The sequence below is a fragment of the Poecilia latipinna genome, unplaced genomic scaffold (genome assembly GCF_001443285.1).
Source record: "Poecilia latipinna isolate Pla-1442-1.1 unplaced genomic scaffold, P_latipinna-1.0 Scaffold947, whole genome shotgun sequence".
Classification (NCBI taxonomy): Eukaryota; Metazoa; Chordata; class Actinopteri; order Cyprinodontiformes; family Poeciliidae; genus Poecilia; species Poecilia latipinna.
In genome coordinates, this window is record NW_015113563.1 from 77,917 (window position 1) to 91,000 (window position 13,084).

General features: G+C 42.1%; 3 protein-coding genes across 5 annotated transcripts in view; 2 read left to right on the forward strand and 1 right to left on the reverse strand.

Annotated features, from left to right (window-relative positions):
* The window catches only part of palm2akap2 (PALM2 and AKAP2 fusion), an 80,519-nt gene extending 71,599 nt beyond the window's left edge, over positions 1-8,920 (forward strand). For 2 of the 3 annotated variants that reach the window (XM_015049436.1, XM_015049438.1), the window contains 8 exons: positions 1,463-1,681; positions 2,060-2,407; positions 2,600-2,698; positions 2,790-2,891; positions 3,278-4,685; positions 5,684-5,862; positions 6,358-6,396; positions 7,636-8,920. In XM_015049436.1, coding sequence (XP_014904922.1) covers positions 1,463-1,681; positions 2,060-2,407; positions 2,600-2,698; positions 2,790-2,891; positions 3,278-4,685; positions 5,684-5,862; positions 6,358-6,396; positions 7,636-7,770 — 2,529 coding nt within the window. In that variant the 3' untranslated portion in view covers positions 7,771-8,920. The remainder of the gene's footprint in view (positions 1-1,462; positions 1,682-2,059; positions 2,408-2,599; positions 2,699-2,789; positions 2,892-3,277; positions 4,686-5,683; positions 5,863-6,357; positions 6,397-7,635) is intronic. The other variant, XM_015049437.1, reaches the window with a different exon arrangement.
* A 1,601-nt stretch (positions 8,921-10,521) lies between these two features.
* The window catches only part of snx30 (sorting nexin family member 30), a 27,937-nt gene continuing 25,374 nt past the window's right edge, over positions 10,522-13,084 (reverse strand). The window contains exon 10 of the mRNA XM_015049442.1: positions 10,522-10,602. Coding sequence (XP_014904928.1) covers positions 10,554-10,602 — 49 coding nt within the window. The 3' untranslated portion in view covers positions 10,522-10,553. The remainder of the gene's footprint in view (positions 10,603-13,084) is intronic.
* slc46a2 (solute carrier family 46 member 2) overlaps positions 11,748-13,084 on the forward strand; it is an 11,693-nt gene continuing 10,356 nt past the window's right edge. The window contains exon 1 of the mRNA XM_015049440.1: positions 11,748-12,255. Within this exon, the coding sequence (XP_014904926.1) occupies positions 11,782-12,255 (474 nt within the window). The 5' untranslated portion in view covers positions 11,748-11,781. The remainder of the gene's footprint in view (positions 12,256-13,084) is intronic.

Genomic DNA, 13,084 nt, shown 5'->3' on the forward strand with positions numbered 1-13,084 from the left:
GTGGAAAGAAAGCCAAGAAGATGGTCTGTTGACATAGGAGCAAACATGTGATGGGAACCTTACGCAGGACATCACCATGGAGACACCATCATTATGGTGAAGCATGGTGGTTTCAGCATTATGATGTGGGGATGCACAAAAACTTTAAACTCAATGGAAGGTTTGGAGTCAAAGTTGAGAACTAAGGATGTTTTCACACCTGATAGTCCGGTAGAGTCGATTTGATTGGAGACCAAAATGGCAACATTTGTTACATTTTCAGTTGGTGTGGTCCACTTTCACATCACCTGTGGTGGCACTGCACCAAAAAACACTGAAGGACACGAGACGAAAACCTCAGAAGAAGACATGAGCGCAACTTCCTTCTTCGCAAAATGTAAACAAAAATGTAGTGGCTTCAGATTGTAGTTGTTATAGGATTTCTCTTTAGTTTTTGCCAAAAGACCACAAGCCATTTCTTCTTCTAGGTCTAGACTCTCGTGTTTGTTTTTTCTATATTGACCCAGAATGCCCTGTGCTACAGTTCACTTCCTGCTTTTGGAGCCGTCTCTGATCCGCTTGCATTCATATGTGCATTTGAACGTTGACACAGTTCACTTAAGGGAATCAATACCTCTGGTTTTGGTGAATCAGACTTCGCTCTTTTTGGTCGACATCAGAGTTTGATTATGCATTCACAAATTCCCCAAATGAATCAGTTTTAGTCAGAACTGGAGTCGGACTAAAGCAGACTAAACAGGGCGGGTGTGAATGCACCCTAAGTTGAATTAGTATTCTGTGGTGGGACTTATTTGCTATTAACAGATTATGTCCAGTCAATCTCAACAATCAGGTGTTTTGCAAAGAAAAATGGTCCAAAATGTCAGGTTGTACATGTGTAAAGCTTTTTCTGAATACAAATGTCCACCCTGAAATGTTTTTCAGATTATCTGTGAAAGAAAAATGAAAAAAGTATGTCATATTTTTCTTTTATTTTAACTTTTTTTTTTTTCTGTATTTTATAAAATTCCAGTAAAATACAGCACAATAATACCAGGCGGCACTAAAAACATGAGTCACTTCTAGGGATAAGCATCATTATTGTCTCTCGCATTTGTCCAAGTTTTCTAAGACTTTTGTTAGATTTAGGAAAATGTTACACATCATTTTCCCAAGTTGTTTTATACCAGTTTAGAAATGCCTTTTTGATTGAGACAATTGATGCATCAGCGTGTGATTGGTGCCCTCTAGTGGTCGGTGCCAGTCAATGCACTATAGGATAGCAGAGGATTAAACACTTTCCTGCTGCAATGCAGATTGACACACACAGGAAGTGTGTGTGTGTGTGTGTGTTTTCTTAGAGGGTCCAGGGAAAAGTCAGAAGTTAATCTTCTTGCTAAGTTGATTTGACTGTTGTCTTTGAGCCTGAATTGTTGTGACTAAGCTACCTTCTGAAGCACATGCTGTTTGTTTGCCAACACAGAACCCTTGGTGGGCAGCCGAGGATGCCACTGACGCTTCACCAAGAGAGCGAGCCGTGAAGAGTGTCAGTTTCCAGGAATCAGTCAGCGTTATCACTGACAGGCCTGCAAACATGGAGCTGGAGAGCCAGCAGATCCAACATGGCTGTCTCAGAAGCCCCAGCAACCAAGGCCAGAGTGTAGTTGTGGAAGCGGAGACGCCAGACAGCGAGGTGATGCAAGTATGCTGCTTTTATTTCATCTATTTTGTAAAAACCATCATCCACGATTGCTGGATGATTGCTGGTGTAAAATAAGTATTTCGAAATTCCAGAGTTCTATAGTCAAATGTTTTGAATTTTTACTTTTCATTTTGTTAAAATGCTGATTGATTTAAGAAAACATGCCTGGAATATTTCTTCATTTTTATTTCATGTCTTAGTTTTGTTCAATTTATTTTTTCAATTTAAATGCATTTTTTTGTGTCCAAATTATTTGAAATAATATGACTAAAAGATACATATTTGTACAATTTAAGATATGCTATATTCTGCATCAAAATGTCTACTTTCCCATTTCTGCCTGTAAAATATAATTTTCTTCACTTTATGTGTTCACAGGAGATCTGCTACCTGGACCAGGTGCTGGACGCAGCTTCAGAGACTCCCACCAATGGAAACCCCTCCCTGTCAGAGCATAAAAAACCAATCAGTATCAACGGCACATCTTCTTCTGTGTGTGTCTCTGACAATCGCCAATCAATCACTGTGGAGGAGCAAAGGTCGAGCATGTTCCCCGGCGGGGAGTCCGCCGTAAGAACTAACGGTCACGTCCAGGGAGATGAGTCGGGGCACGGCGCGGTCAAGTTTGAGTTGCGAGCGTTTCAGGAGGAGAGACGACCAGCAAAACTCTTCACACCGGGAGAGGAGCAGCAGGTCAGGGTGACGAGGAGGCGACCGTCAGAGGAGGTAATGTGTGTCGTGTGTAGTTGATCCACTACCACAGCTAAAGTACACTCTGGTGTGCTGTTTGGGTTTTTCTCTGATACATTTTTCTTTGAGTAGAACACTTTTTCCTTTTCCAATCATGAATTAAAATCATTACAACTTAATGTGTTTATATTCACACACTTTTTTTCAAAAACTGCTCTTCTTGTCCAGGTTCAGGAACTGGAGCGCGAGCGCCAGGAGCTGATCAAAGACCAGGCAGTCAAGAAGAACCCTGGGATTGCACAGCGCTGGTGGAATCCTCCTCAGGAGGTAGACTGCAGCCCTCTGTCTTTGGTTTTCTATGACCTATGACCCCCTGACAGGTTGATTTATCAGTTGTCGGGCTGTTTAATCATTTAAGGTGCCTTTGGAAGAGCAGCTGGACGGAGACCAGTTGGAATCTCTAAAGAAATATCAGGAGAGAAAGCAGCGGAAACAAAATCATCCCTATCCATATGCTCAGGTAACACACACACACACACACACAACATGCAGAAAATAATTTGAAAAAATAAAATCTGAGAAAAACAGCAAACTCCACTCATGTAGGCTCAACTATTTTTTTCAAAAATAAAATAATTATTAAAAAAAAATCTGACAAAACAGGAAACTGCATTAATGTAGGTTCAACTATTGTACACACATTGCAAATTTTCAAAGTTTTATTTTTGAAATGCTTTCTTTTCCAAATTTCAGTTTGTAAATTAATTTGCTTGCAATAATATTAGAACAAATTTCTCTCCATAGTTTCCAGTTGTAATGTGTTGTAGTATGAAAAAAGCTGATGGCTTGTGATGGCTTTAGTTTTCATCTCATTTTCGCTGCCATGTTTCTAATGTCTTCTCGCAGCCCCACATGTCCGGTCCCCCAACGATGGTGACCTTTGATCCTGATGTAACCAGGAAGGAGGACATTCTGGAGGAGCAGATTGATTTCTCATCTGCCAGGAAGCAGTTTCTGCAGGGAGACGCTGCCAAGAAGAGCATAACTCCTCAATTGTACTCTGCCAAACCTTTCTGTAAATCGGGAACCAGGAGCAGCCCAGGCATCAGCGAGTTTGTTGCAGAAACCGGAGAGACTCACGTGACGTGGTCTGATGAGGGGCTGGCAGAAGAATTTACCTGCGCCCGAGCCGTGATGACGATCCTGCCGGAGCAGGACGAAGGAAAAGATCTCAGCCAACCGTTCCACCCAGAAGAGTTTGACTCTGGGTTGGATGAGCTGTCCGTCCGCTCTCAGGACACGACTCTCTTCAGTTTGGATAATGTTTCAGACAGCGGGGCGTCTCTACCCCCGACTCCATTACCACTCACCCCAGTATCGCCGCCCACCCCTCAGCCCACAACTCCGGTCAACGGGCAGAGCGCCGGCGGCGGCCCAAACGAAGACGAGTTGGAGTTCCACGCCGGGGTCCTGGTCCAAAACGCCATCCAGAGCGCTCTCGCCGCTCAGAATGGAGGTGAGCTGAACTCCTCCCAACTTAGCGGCCCGGTGTCTCCATCCTCTGCCTCCACAAGCAGCCCAGTGCCAGTCTCATCCTCACCTGTGTCTTCTACTGGAGCTCCCAGCTTCCAGTCGCCTGCGTCTTCCAGTCCCGCGCCGTCCATCCCGTCCCCGCAGCCGGACACACAGTCTGGTGAAAGAGTGGCGTCGGAGTCCTCCAGCTCATCCCGACTTTCCCAGCTCCAGACTCCTTCTCCTCCGCCTTCCCAGCCCGTTTCCCCACCGCAGAGGCCCAGAAACGGAGGCCCACGGATCAAAATCCAGTCGTCCTACACGCGGGCGCTCGCCTCCTCGGCTCCAGCTCCGACCCCCGCTCCCGCTCCCGCTCCTGTTCCGGCTCACGTCCCCAGGCCGACCCCCGTCTACCGCCCCCCATCTCCTCCGAGCCCGGAGAAGCCGGAGTTCAGCTACTTCAGTAAGTACTCTGAGGCGGCTGAGCTCCGCAGCACGGCGGCGGCGTCTAAAGGCCCCGAGGTGGAAGCGGCGGCTCAAGGCCCGTTCCGCCTGCGCTCTAAAAAGCAGAAAACTTTGTCCATGATTGAGGAGGAGATCCGAGCCGCTCAGCAGAGGGAGGAAGAGCTGAAGAAGCAGCGGGAGACGCAGCCTGCCGTCGTCTTCCGGCCCAGCGGCGCGCCCAGCAACAGTCACGGACCAGTGAGGACGGGAGTGAGACATGGCACCATTACACCCGCAGACAAGATGAAGAGCAACAGCCTGCCAGCTAGACTCACCTTGACAGCACGGACGGCGCCAGGTTGGTTCATACTTGGGCTGGATGTTTTGGGAATCAACTATTCTATCGATTATTCTGACAATTAATCAGATAAAGAAATTGGCACATTCTGCAGATTTGTTATTTAACTGTGCATTTTTTATGCAGTGTTAGAATAACAATAATTCAACTCCTTTTTTTAAATAAGAACATAAACATTTTTGCCTAAAATGTCCTTTTGTGTACGAATGATCATTTGTAGCAACAAGTAATACAGTGTAGGAATTGTCTATTGATTTTTTTATTTTTTTTTTTTGATGAAACAAGTAAGGTGCTTAGTAGGACTTTTTTTTTTTTTTTTTTTTTTTTTTTTTTTTTTTTTTTTACAGAATTTGAACCTGTCACTCCTTTAAGTTGTTGACATCTTGTCACATTAAAACCACAACATTCGGTGTGTTCCATATGATTTTATGATGGATCAACACAAAGAAAAACGGAGCTGCATGTTTTAGCAGATGGCAACCATAAGTACAGCACAATGGAGTTGTCAAAACATATTCGCATTTAATTGGCCCAATCAAAGTTCAAATCCAAATCTAATTGAGGATCTGTTGCAATATTTAAAAAGTAATGTTACCAGGTGCTTTCCATCCACTCTGAGTGAGAATGAACTGTTTTGGAATAGAAATTGACACAGTTTATGTCTGTGGTTACACAACTTTGGTAGAAATCCCCCAAAACACTTGCAGTTGCAGCAGATGTTCTTCTGCCATTATTTAACTGACTACAAAGGCATAACAGACTTTTCAGATTTACATTAGCATATTATTGTTTTCCTTTCATTGCACAGTTATGCACAACTTTGTATTTTATTTGTCTGTGATGTGAAATTCCAGCTGATGCTTGTTGTTACCTAACATAGTGTCAAAAAAATTTAAGGGACATGGCTATTTTTCCAGCACACTAGGTCTATAAACAAATTTTCTGAAAAGGAAGCAGCTCGTTGATTACGTAAGGTCACTTTGATTTGTGGTTTTCAGGGAAAATTGAGAAAGTTCGGCCCGCACCGCCGGTCTCCCCCTCCCCCTCAGAAGGGGCTCTGTCTGATGCCGGCAGCGAGGATTCGGGAGGATCACGACCCAAAAACTTGATGCAGACGCTTCTGGAAGATTATGAAACGCACAAGGTGAAGAGAAAAGAGAAGATGGAGGACAACAGTGTAAGTATTTCAACATTTAGGATTTAAATAAGCAAACACAACACTACAGAATGGAGGGTGCAAATCTCTTTCACCCATCCTCCTTTGTTTTTTCCTTGGATAAATGAGCTTTAGCTCTTCTGTGAAACCTCTAGATATTTACAGAAAGTACCTCAGACATCACATGTTGTGCTTAATGAAGTCAGCAGCTGGCATGAGCTTAGACTGGTTAACAGAAAAGGGGAAATTCCCCGTCTGAAGCGTGAAAATCAAAGTGAAAGTAAGTCACTGAAGTTGGGGCTTTCTGTTCCCACATATTATTCAGCTTACGACCCAACAGGATGCAGATACGCCACAAAAGACACACAAAAGTAACAGTTTGCAAACTGCAACACCTCTTTACATTCCTTAACCTGAATTCGCCTTGACTACGTGATGAATTGCGATTCTTTTATTCATGATGACACCATGTGTTGACTTTTCTGTCCTGTTGCTTCTCTCCTGCTGGTCGCTCAGTATGCACATTTGTTGCGGGCTAATGAAGTAACCACTGAGGTATTCAATACGCCCCGACATCTCGCCGCTCCCTTAACCGCCCTTACAAACAGACCTGGGTCAGAAAAACTCACACACTCCTGTTCGTCTTTGAACTATGGAGGTATTTGGTTATGCACAGTTAGACAACCGCTGAATGTCTCGATACTTATAACTGCAGGCATGTCCCTCCAGCTAAGAAAGCAATGTATTTTATACATGGGTGTAAATCTGATCCCAGGTCTGCTTGTTGTCTTACTGCATTGTTCGGTTTTGTTGTGTTGGTTCTGCATGTGTCTTCATCCACATTTTGCCTTTTGTAAGCCACTTGTGCAGTCTCCAATAACAAGGATGCATCAAAGCACTTTATGTTACCTGATACAGTCTCAAGTGCCCAACTAGTTTCCCCCATGATGGCATTTTAAATAATTATTCAGTCCTTAAATAGACTATACTGTTAGTACATCGTGCTATAATTTGAGCAGCAAAGTTTTAAAAATATCTATTTTATTGTGTGCACATCTCTCAAAACTGTCATTTTCTCCATGTGCCTTATTTTGTCCATCATAAAAAAAAAATATTTAGAATTTGGGTATTTTTTTACCTTGTGCAATGGAGTACAGGAGCCTGCCGCTGCTTCCTTTCACTCTCTCAGTGTGTATTGTGAGCCGCTTCCCTCAGATCTCCCCGGACAGCTTTCAGTTTAGCGGGTACACTGAAACCATAGCTATTAAATTTTATGACACCAAAAGCACGATTCTGCGTTAATGTAGCGGAAGAATAGTGTTTTGATAGCTGTCTTCTTGTAAAGTCAACAGTAACAGCATTCCTGAGTTATCAACAAGTGATATCAAAACAGAGAGGAAGCATGCAAACTTTTATTGACTTTTATTTCATTGTTTATTTGGAAACGACAGCTTCGCATGTAATCAGATAATGGCCACAGTTTAAACAGGAACACATAATTGACTTCAGCTGTTAAAATTAAGCAAACATTCTCTCCAAGAAACTTATTGTTGTTAAATACTTTTCAAGTCGCTTCTTGAAATTTATTTGAATGGATGTGATTTAAAGTTCCTTTTTGGGAGATTATTAATGCAGAAAGAGTCGTTACCCAGAGTTTAGCTTAAAACTTGCATGTCAGAATTTAATCCCTGTGGTGAGATTTTAAGACTTTGCTGCTCCTTGCTGGAGTAAAAGCTTGTTCACAGCTTCGCTCAGACCAAGCTCGACTCTGATTGGACATTGTATCTACTTCAGGTTCTGGAGGCAACAAGGATGACCAGGAGGAAGAGCAACATGGCGCTGAAGTGGGAAGCCGGTATCTATGCCAACGAGGAAGGAGAGGAGGAGGAGGAGGAGGAGGAGGAAGAAGAAGAGGAGGAGGAAGAGTGAACAACTCTTTTCAGGGACTGTGAAGAAGGAGACAGAGTGGGATGATGAGGATGACGGGGGCAAAAGAATGGAAAATTAACCAGTATTTATTATGCTTAACTGTATCCTGATGATCACATGATGCCAGATGAGACGCATCAGTTTAGGGACCTGAGAACTGAAGGTGTAACGGTGAGGTTGATAGTTGATAGCTGACATGTTAGAAGGGTTTTTACGGAGGTTTGATGATGAGGTTTCCACAACCTGGTAGACGCTGAGTGACTTCAGTCTTTTTTTTTTTTTTTTTATCTATTTGCAGTTTAATGATTGAACTAAGAGCTAAGATGTAAAGATTGTTTCCAGAGAGTTTCTGAATGGACTTGCGGTTGTTTTAGAAAACCCTGAAGTCTCAACAGGAAGAGAACCAGGTGTGTGTGCGCGTGCGTGCGTGCGTGCGTGCGCGTGTGCGTGTGTTTTTGTGGAAAGAAAGACGAAGCCAAGAGAAAGCATGAACACACTTTTGACATTTCCGACATTTTTGAACCTTTTACAACGCTGCAGAAGGACCACAGTGTCTTTGAGGAACTCAACCAAAGGGCACCACTGACTCTCAAACCCACGTTGTTTTAGGATGTGCACACATTTTGTCAAGTGTTGGTGGGAACTTCTACACTTGTTTAAGCATCTTTATTAAATTTAAAGTGCCGGATCGACAGCATCCCTGGATTGTTAAATGCTGGTAAGTAAATCTGCCACACAAAAAAAAAAAAAAATAGCAAAAACTATCTCTGCCTTAGACTATCAGTAGTTGCTGCGTATGATGTATTTGATTCTCTTCTATATGTATCACTTCACCTTCAATAGGACCTAGAGAGAAGACGGAACCACATCAGACTGAAAGTTTGTCTGTAATCTCTAAATTTAACAGATTTTTTAAGATTTAAGGTAGACTTAAGTGTTTGTTTTATATTCTGAAGATCACTTACTTCAATTTAGTTGGCTTCGTTGACCTGTGCTTTCAGATGTAAGAGGTTGTTTCATGTATTACAGAGAAGTGTTTCTAATGTGTGAACATGTGGCTGAGGATACAATTTGACTTGGAATACTGAAAATGTTTTGTATAAAAAAAAAAAAAAAGGTCGTTATACCAAAACAAATTTTTATTTTGAGGGGGGGGGAAAAAAGCTCTTAAATCTATTTAAGAAGTGTTGATTGTGTGCATGGATTTGCACTCTTTTCCCCCAAACTGAAACTAGCACAGAGCAGCGGCAGGAACTGATGTTAAGCGACTACGTTTCTCCTCAGCCTGCACCCTGCTCGTCTTGTTTTTCCGCTTACGGTCTTCATAATTTGTAAGTAGAATGAGCTGTGGCTAAAAACACACAGCTGCTTTTAGCCAGCTGACTGGAAATGTGCAGCAACTAGTGGGGGAGGGAGGTGCTCCGTTACTCTACGGTCCGTAAAGCTGGAGAAAACTCCAGGCACTTATCGCTTAGCTTCACTGCAAAAACACAGCATCGTAGGAAATATTTTTTCACACTTGAAATGTGACGAAACTAACTTACACATAACTTTTAAAGCAAGATATAATAGCTTGTTTTAAGTCAGCAGTTTCTTAATGCAGATGAAAAAGTACAAGCTCTAGTGTCAGATTTGTACACTTAATACATGAGAAAAATGTATTGTTTTAAGTGTAAAAATCAGTGGAACTAGTACTTTTTAAATAAATATTAAGGATTATGTAATTGAATATCCTAGATCATGCTGAAAAGTAGTTTTCTCACTTCAAGTGTGGCAAGCTAAGCTAGGTTCTTGTGCAAAGACCAAAAATACTTGATAGGATTTTGTGTTTTTGCAGTGATTGACTTTAAATAGTAGGTAGTTTTGCAGTGGTGTTGTGAGAACATGCTTAATTATTAGGCCAAGATAATCTTTAATTTTTACATTTTTAAAAAAAATGTCAAATTTCTATTTCCAGGTAACCTGTGAGGTTCTTTTCTCTGCCACGTTGCAGGCTTGAGGATAAAGTGACCTCTTTAAACCAAAGGTCACACTTTGACCCTCACAAGTGTCTTTCAACATGGGACTAAACCTCTGTGTCCCCAAACACACTTAAACACCCGTCACCTTCTCCAAGGAGAGCTCTAGAGAACATGAGCTGAAGGACACACACACACACCACCATCTGATTGTATTAACTCTTGTAGTGGGTGAGGTAAAAAAGCTGCTGTTGCTGTGGAATCAAAGTGCCAGTAGCAACCTGAACGGTTCATTTCATCTTCAGTTAATGTTATTAATGTTTCACTTTTACTTTTTTTTTTTTTTTGGAAGGAATTGTGTCCCTTTTCCCACAAACTGAGATGTTAGATAAATTGTAGTGCGGTGTTGAAAAGAATCTGGAGGACAAGTAGGAGGGGAAAAAAAAAAAAACAACAGGTAAAACCTGTTCTCCAGCCCTCGTGATATCAGTTGCTGCAACTACTTACAAGCAAATCCTTTGCTTTACTTCCTTTATAGCAATATGCAGTACATAATTATAAAATAAACATTTCAGCGCAGCATTTTAAGCTTTAACAATTCACATGTAGGTAAACGAGGATAAATATTTGCAGACATGCAAGAACTTTTTCCGATCATCTTCAATCAACTCCCAAATTTCAGTGATTATTCTCACAATCAGTCCCATGCACACACAGAGGAGTTGTTGCACTGTGTGATTTATATATTATTATTATGATGACGCTTTATATGTTTGAACTCAAGGTGTAGAGATGGTTTTAGTTGTCATTTTAAATGCTGGTAGCTCAGTTTTCTCCTTTTAGAAGCTCAAGAGGCGTCAGTGTGTGACCCACGCTGTCAGCGTGTGTGTATGTGTGTGTGTGTGTGATTAAACCAGTAATATTTTTGCTAAATATACGACATAACCTCTGTTCCCATGTTAACCACTTGTATGCTCATAATCTGCTTGGTTATTTTATAGCACATGTAAGGCTCACAGTATACTCCTACTACACATATTATGGATATTTTCTCATTAAAAGTAAAACCTGGACCTGCGTGGTGTCGGAGTGGTTCATTTATGTGTTTTAACCAAATGAAAGTTTATTAAACTGCCTCCCATTTAAAAACTGAAACAGAAACTGAGAGTAAACGGTGCCGTTTGTTGAACATAACAGTTCAGTCTGTCGACACGAAAGCCTTTTGTCAGTGGTTTACACCCAGCTTTGAATGTAACCTGTGGTTAGAGCAGTGATGGTGTGAACACACTTTCAGAATCGTTTATATCCTAACAGAGAACTTCAACAAGATCAAAATACTGTGTTAATGTCAGTTAATAAAACCAGTGGCACATGTCTTAAAGTCGTGCCACTGACTTTTATAGTGTAAAAATTTCATCTTTTTTATAATAGAAGTAGTTAGATAAGTGGTTTCTTGTAGATGTATTCTCATAAAGGCTCTAAAGTCAATTAAAACCTGTTTTAAAACATATTTTTAGTTGTTTTTGGACAGTAGGTAACTGGCAGGAACCTTAATGAAGAATCAATAAAACCAGTCTTTTTTTTTTTTTTTTACCCCAAGGCTCCCCGTAGGCAACATTTGTCAAAAGGTGAAAATATCAGTGAAACTTTAGAGAAAGTTTATAGATTATATTTTTGTAGAGGGTCGCCCTGTGAAAGTAGCAATGAACATTTAGTGATTTGTTGTCAGTCGCAACTTTCACCCAGAGGACCTTCAGGAAACAATACATGAATAAAAAGGCTCAGAAAATGCTGGGAAAAATCCTAAAAGGTTTTTGTTTGTTTTTTTGGCACTGATCACCAACACTTCAACTGATGAGTAATCAGTTAGGTTCCTGCATTTTAGGGAACATCGGGTGAAGCACTCTCAGATCGCACCGAACAGATGAGGAAATGAACACTGGCAGAGTCCCTCCCAGTCGGAGGCAGTTCACTCCTGCGACTCATTCTTGTGATTTTCATAGAACAGCAACAACAACAGCAGCAGCGACCAGTTGGTCCAACACCCAAAGTCATGGCGACGCCGAGTTTGTGCCAAGCAGCCTTCGCGGTGTTTCGGCAGATTGAGCCGATCATCGTGCTGGAGCAGCTGGGCAGCACTCTCTTCGACACCGCCCTGCAGATGGTGGTGAGGGACAGGACCGCCAACATCACCGAGCCCGGTCACTCCAGCGAGGAGAGCCAGCAGACGGCCATCACCAACTTCTACATGACCTATAACCTCATCATCAAGTTAACGCCCATCATACCCGCGCTGGTCCTGGCCAGCCTCAGCGACCGCGGCTGGAGGAAGGCGCCCATCGTGGTGCCCCTGAGCGGGTACCTGCTGTCCAGGCTCGGCCTGCTCCTGGTGGTCATTTTCGGTCTTCCGCTCAAGCTGATGTTTGCAGCCGCGGTGGTTTTCGGGCTGTCCGGGGGCTTCAGCGCCTACTGGCCCGGCATCATGACTCTGGCGTCGCTCGGCTCCACGGCGGCTGATCGCTCCAAGGTTTGTGGTTTAGCACGTAAAGTGAGTTTTGATTTGAAAGGTTATTTATTCCCACCGTCATAAAAACAAAAACTTGAATAGTTTAATTACTATTATTGGGTAAAATGTCGTTAAAAACGTGAAGAAATAACTAAAGGCGCATCTCTAAATTTAAAAGTATATTTTCGGACATAAGTCGGTTCAACATTTCATATGTATAAATAATTTATTGTCGTATAAGACCAATGTTAATACTATGGAACACACCCATTTAAAACACTGCACACTTGTAGTTACAGTCATTATATGCCTCCACAAAGTCGGTAAGCCAGAAATGGACATTGATAAAGAAGCAGCCTGTCCACACAGAGCTAAGTCATCATTGGAAAGTTTAGTGGAAGGACAAAATGTGTTCATGCGACAGGAATATCCACAACCACGAGAGAATTGTGAAGTAAAACCCAATGCACAAAACAAAATATCTGAACTTTATGAAGAGTAAATTGCTGCGTCAAAGTCGGGTGGCAGGAACATAATGAGCTTGTAGCTGAATCAATATCCAGATTCAGGTCTCCCGTTTCTCTTCTTCTTATTGAAAACTCTCTTAGATTCTCTGTAGGGTTAAGAGCTGGTGGGTTTGCATTACCACAATCATTAAACTGTGTAGTGGTCCACTGGGCAGCATGGTCAGTTGCCGAGTCCTGCTGGAAAGTGGAATCAATATCTCCATAAAGCTTGTGTGCAGAGGGAAGTGCACTAAAAAAACATTTAAAAAAAACAACAACCCTGTAACAAAAGCAGCAGGATCTTAATTTTCATATGAATTCCAAAATCAGTTTTAACCTGAAAA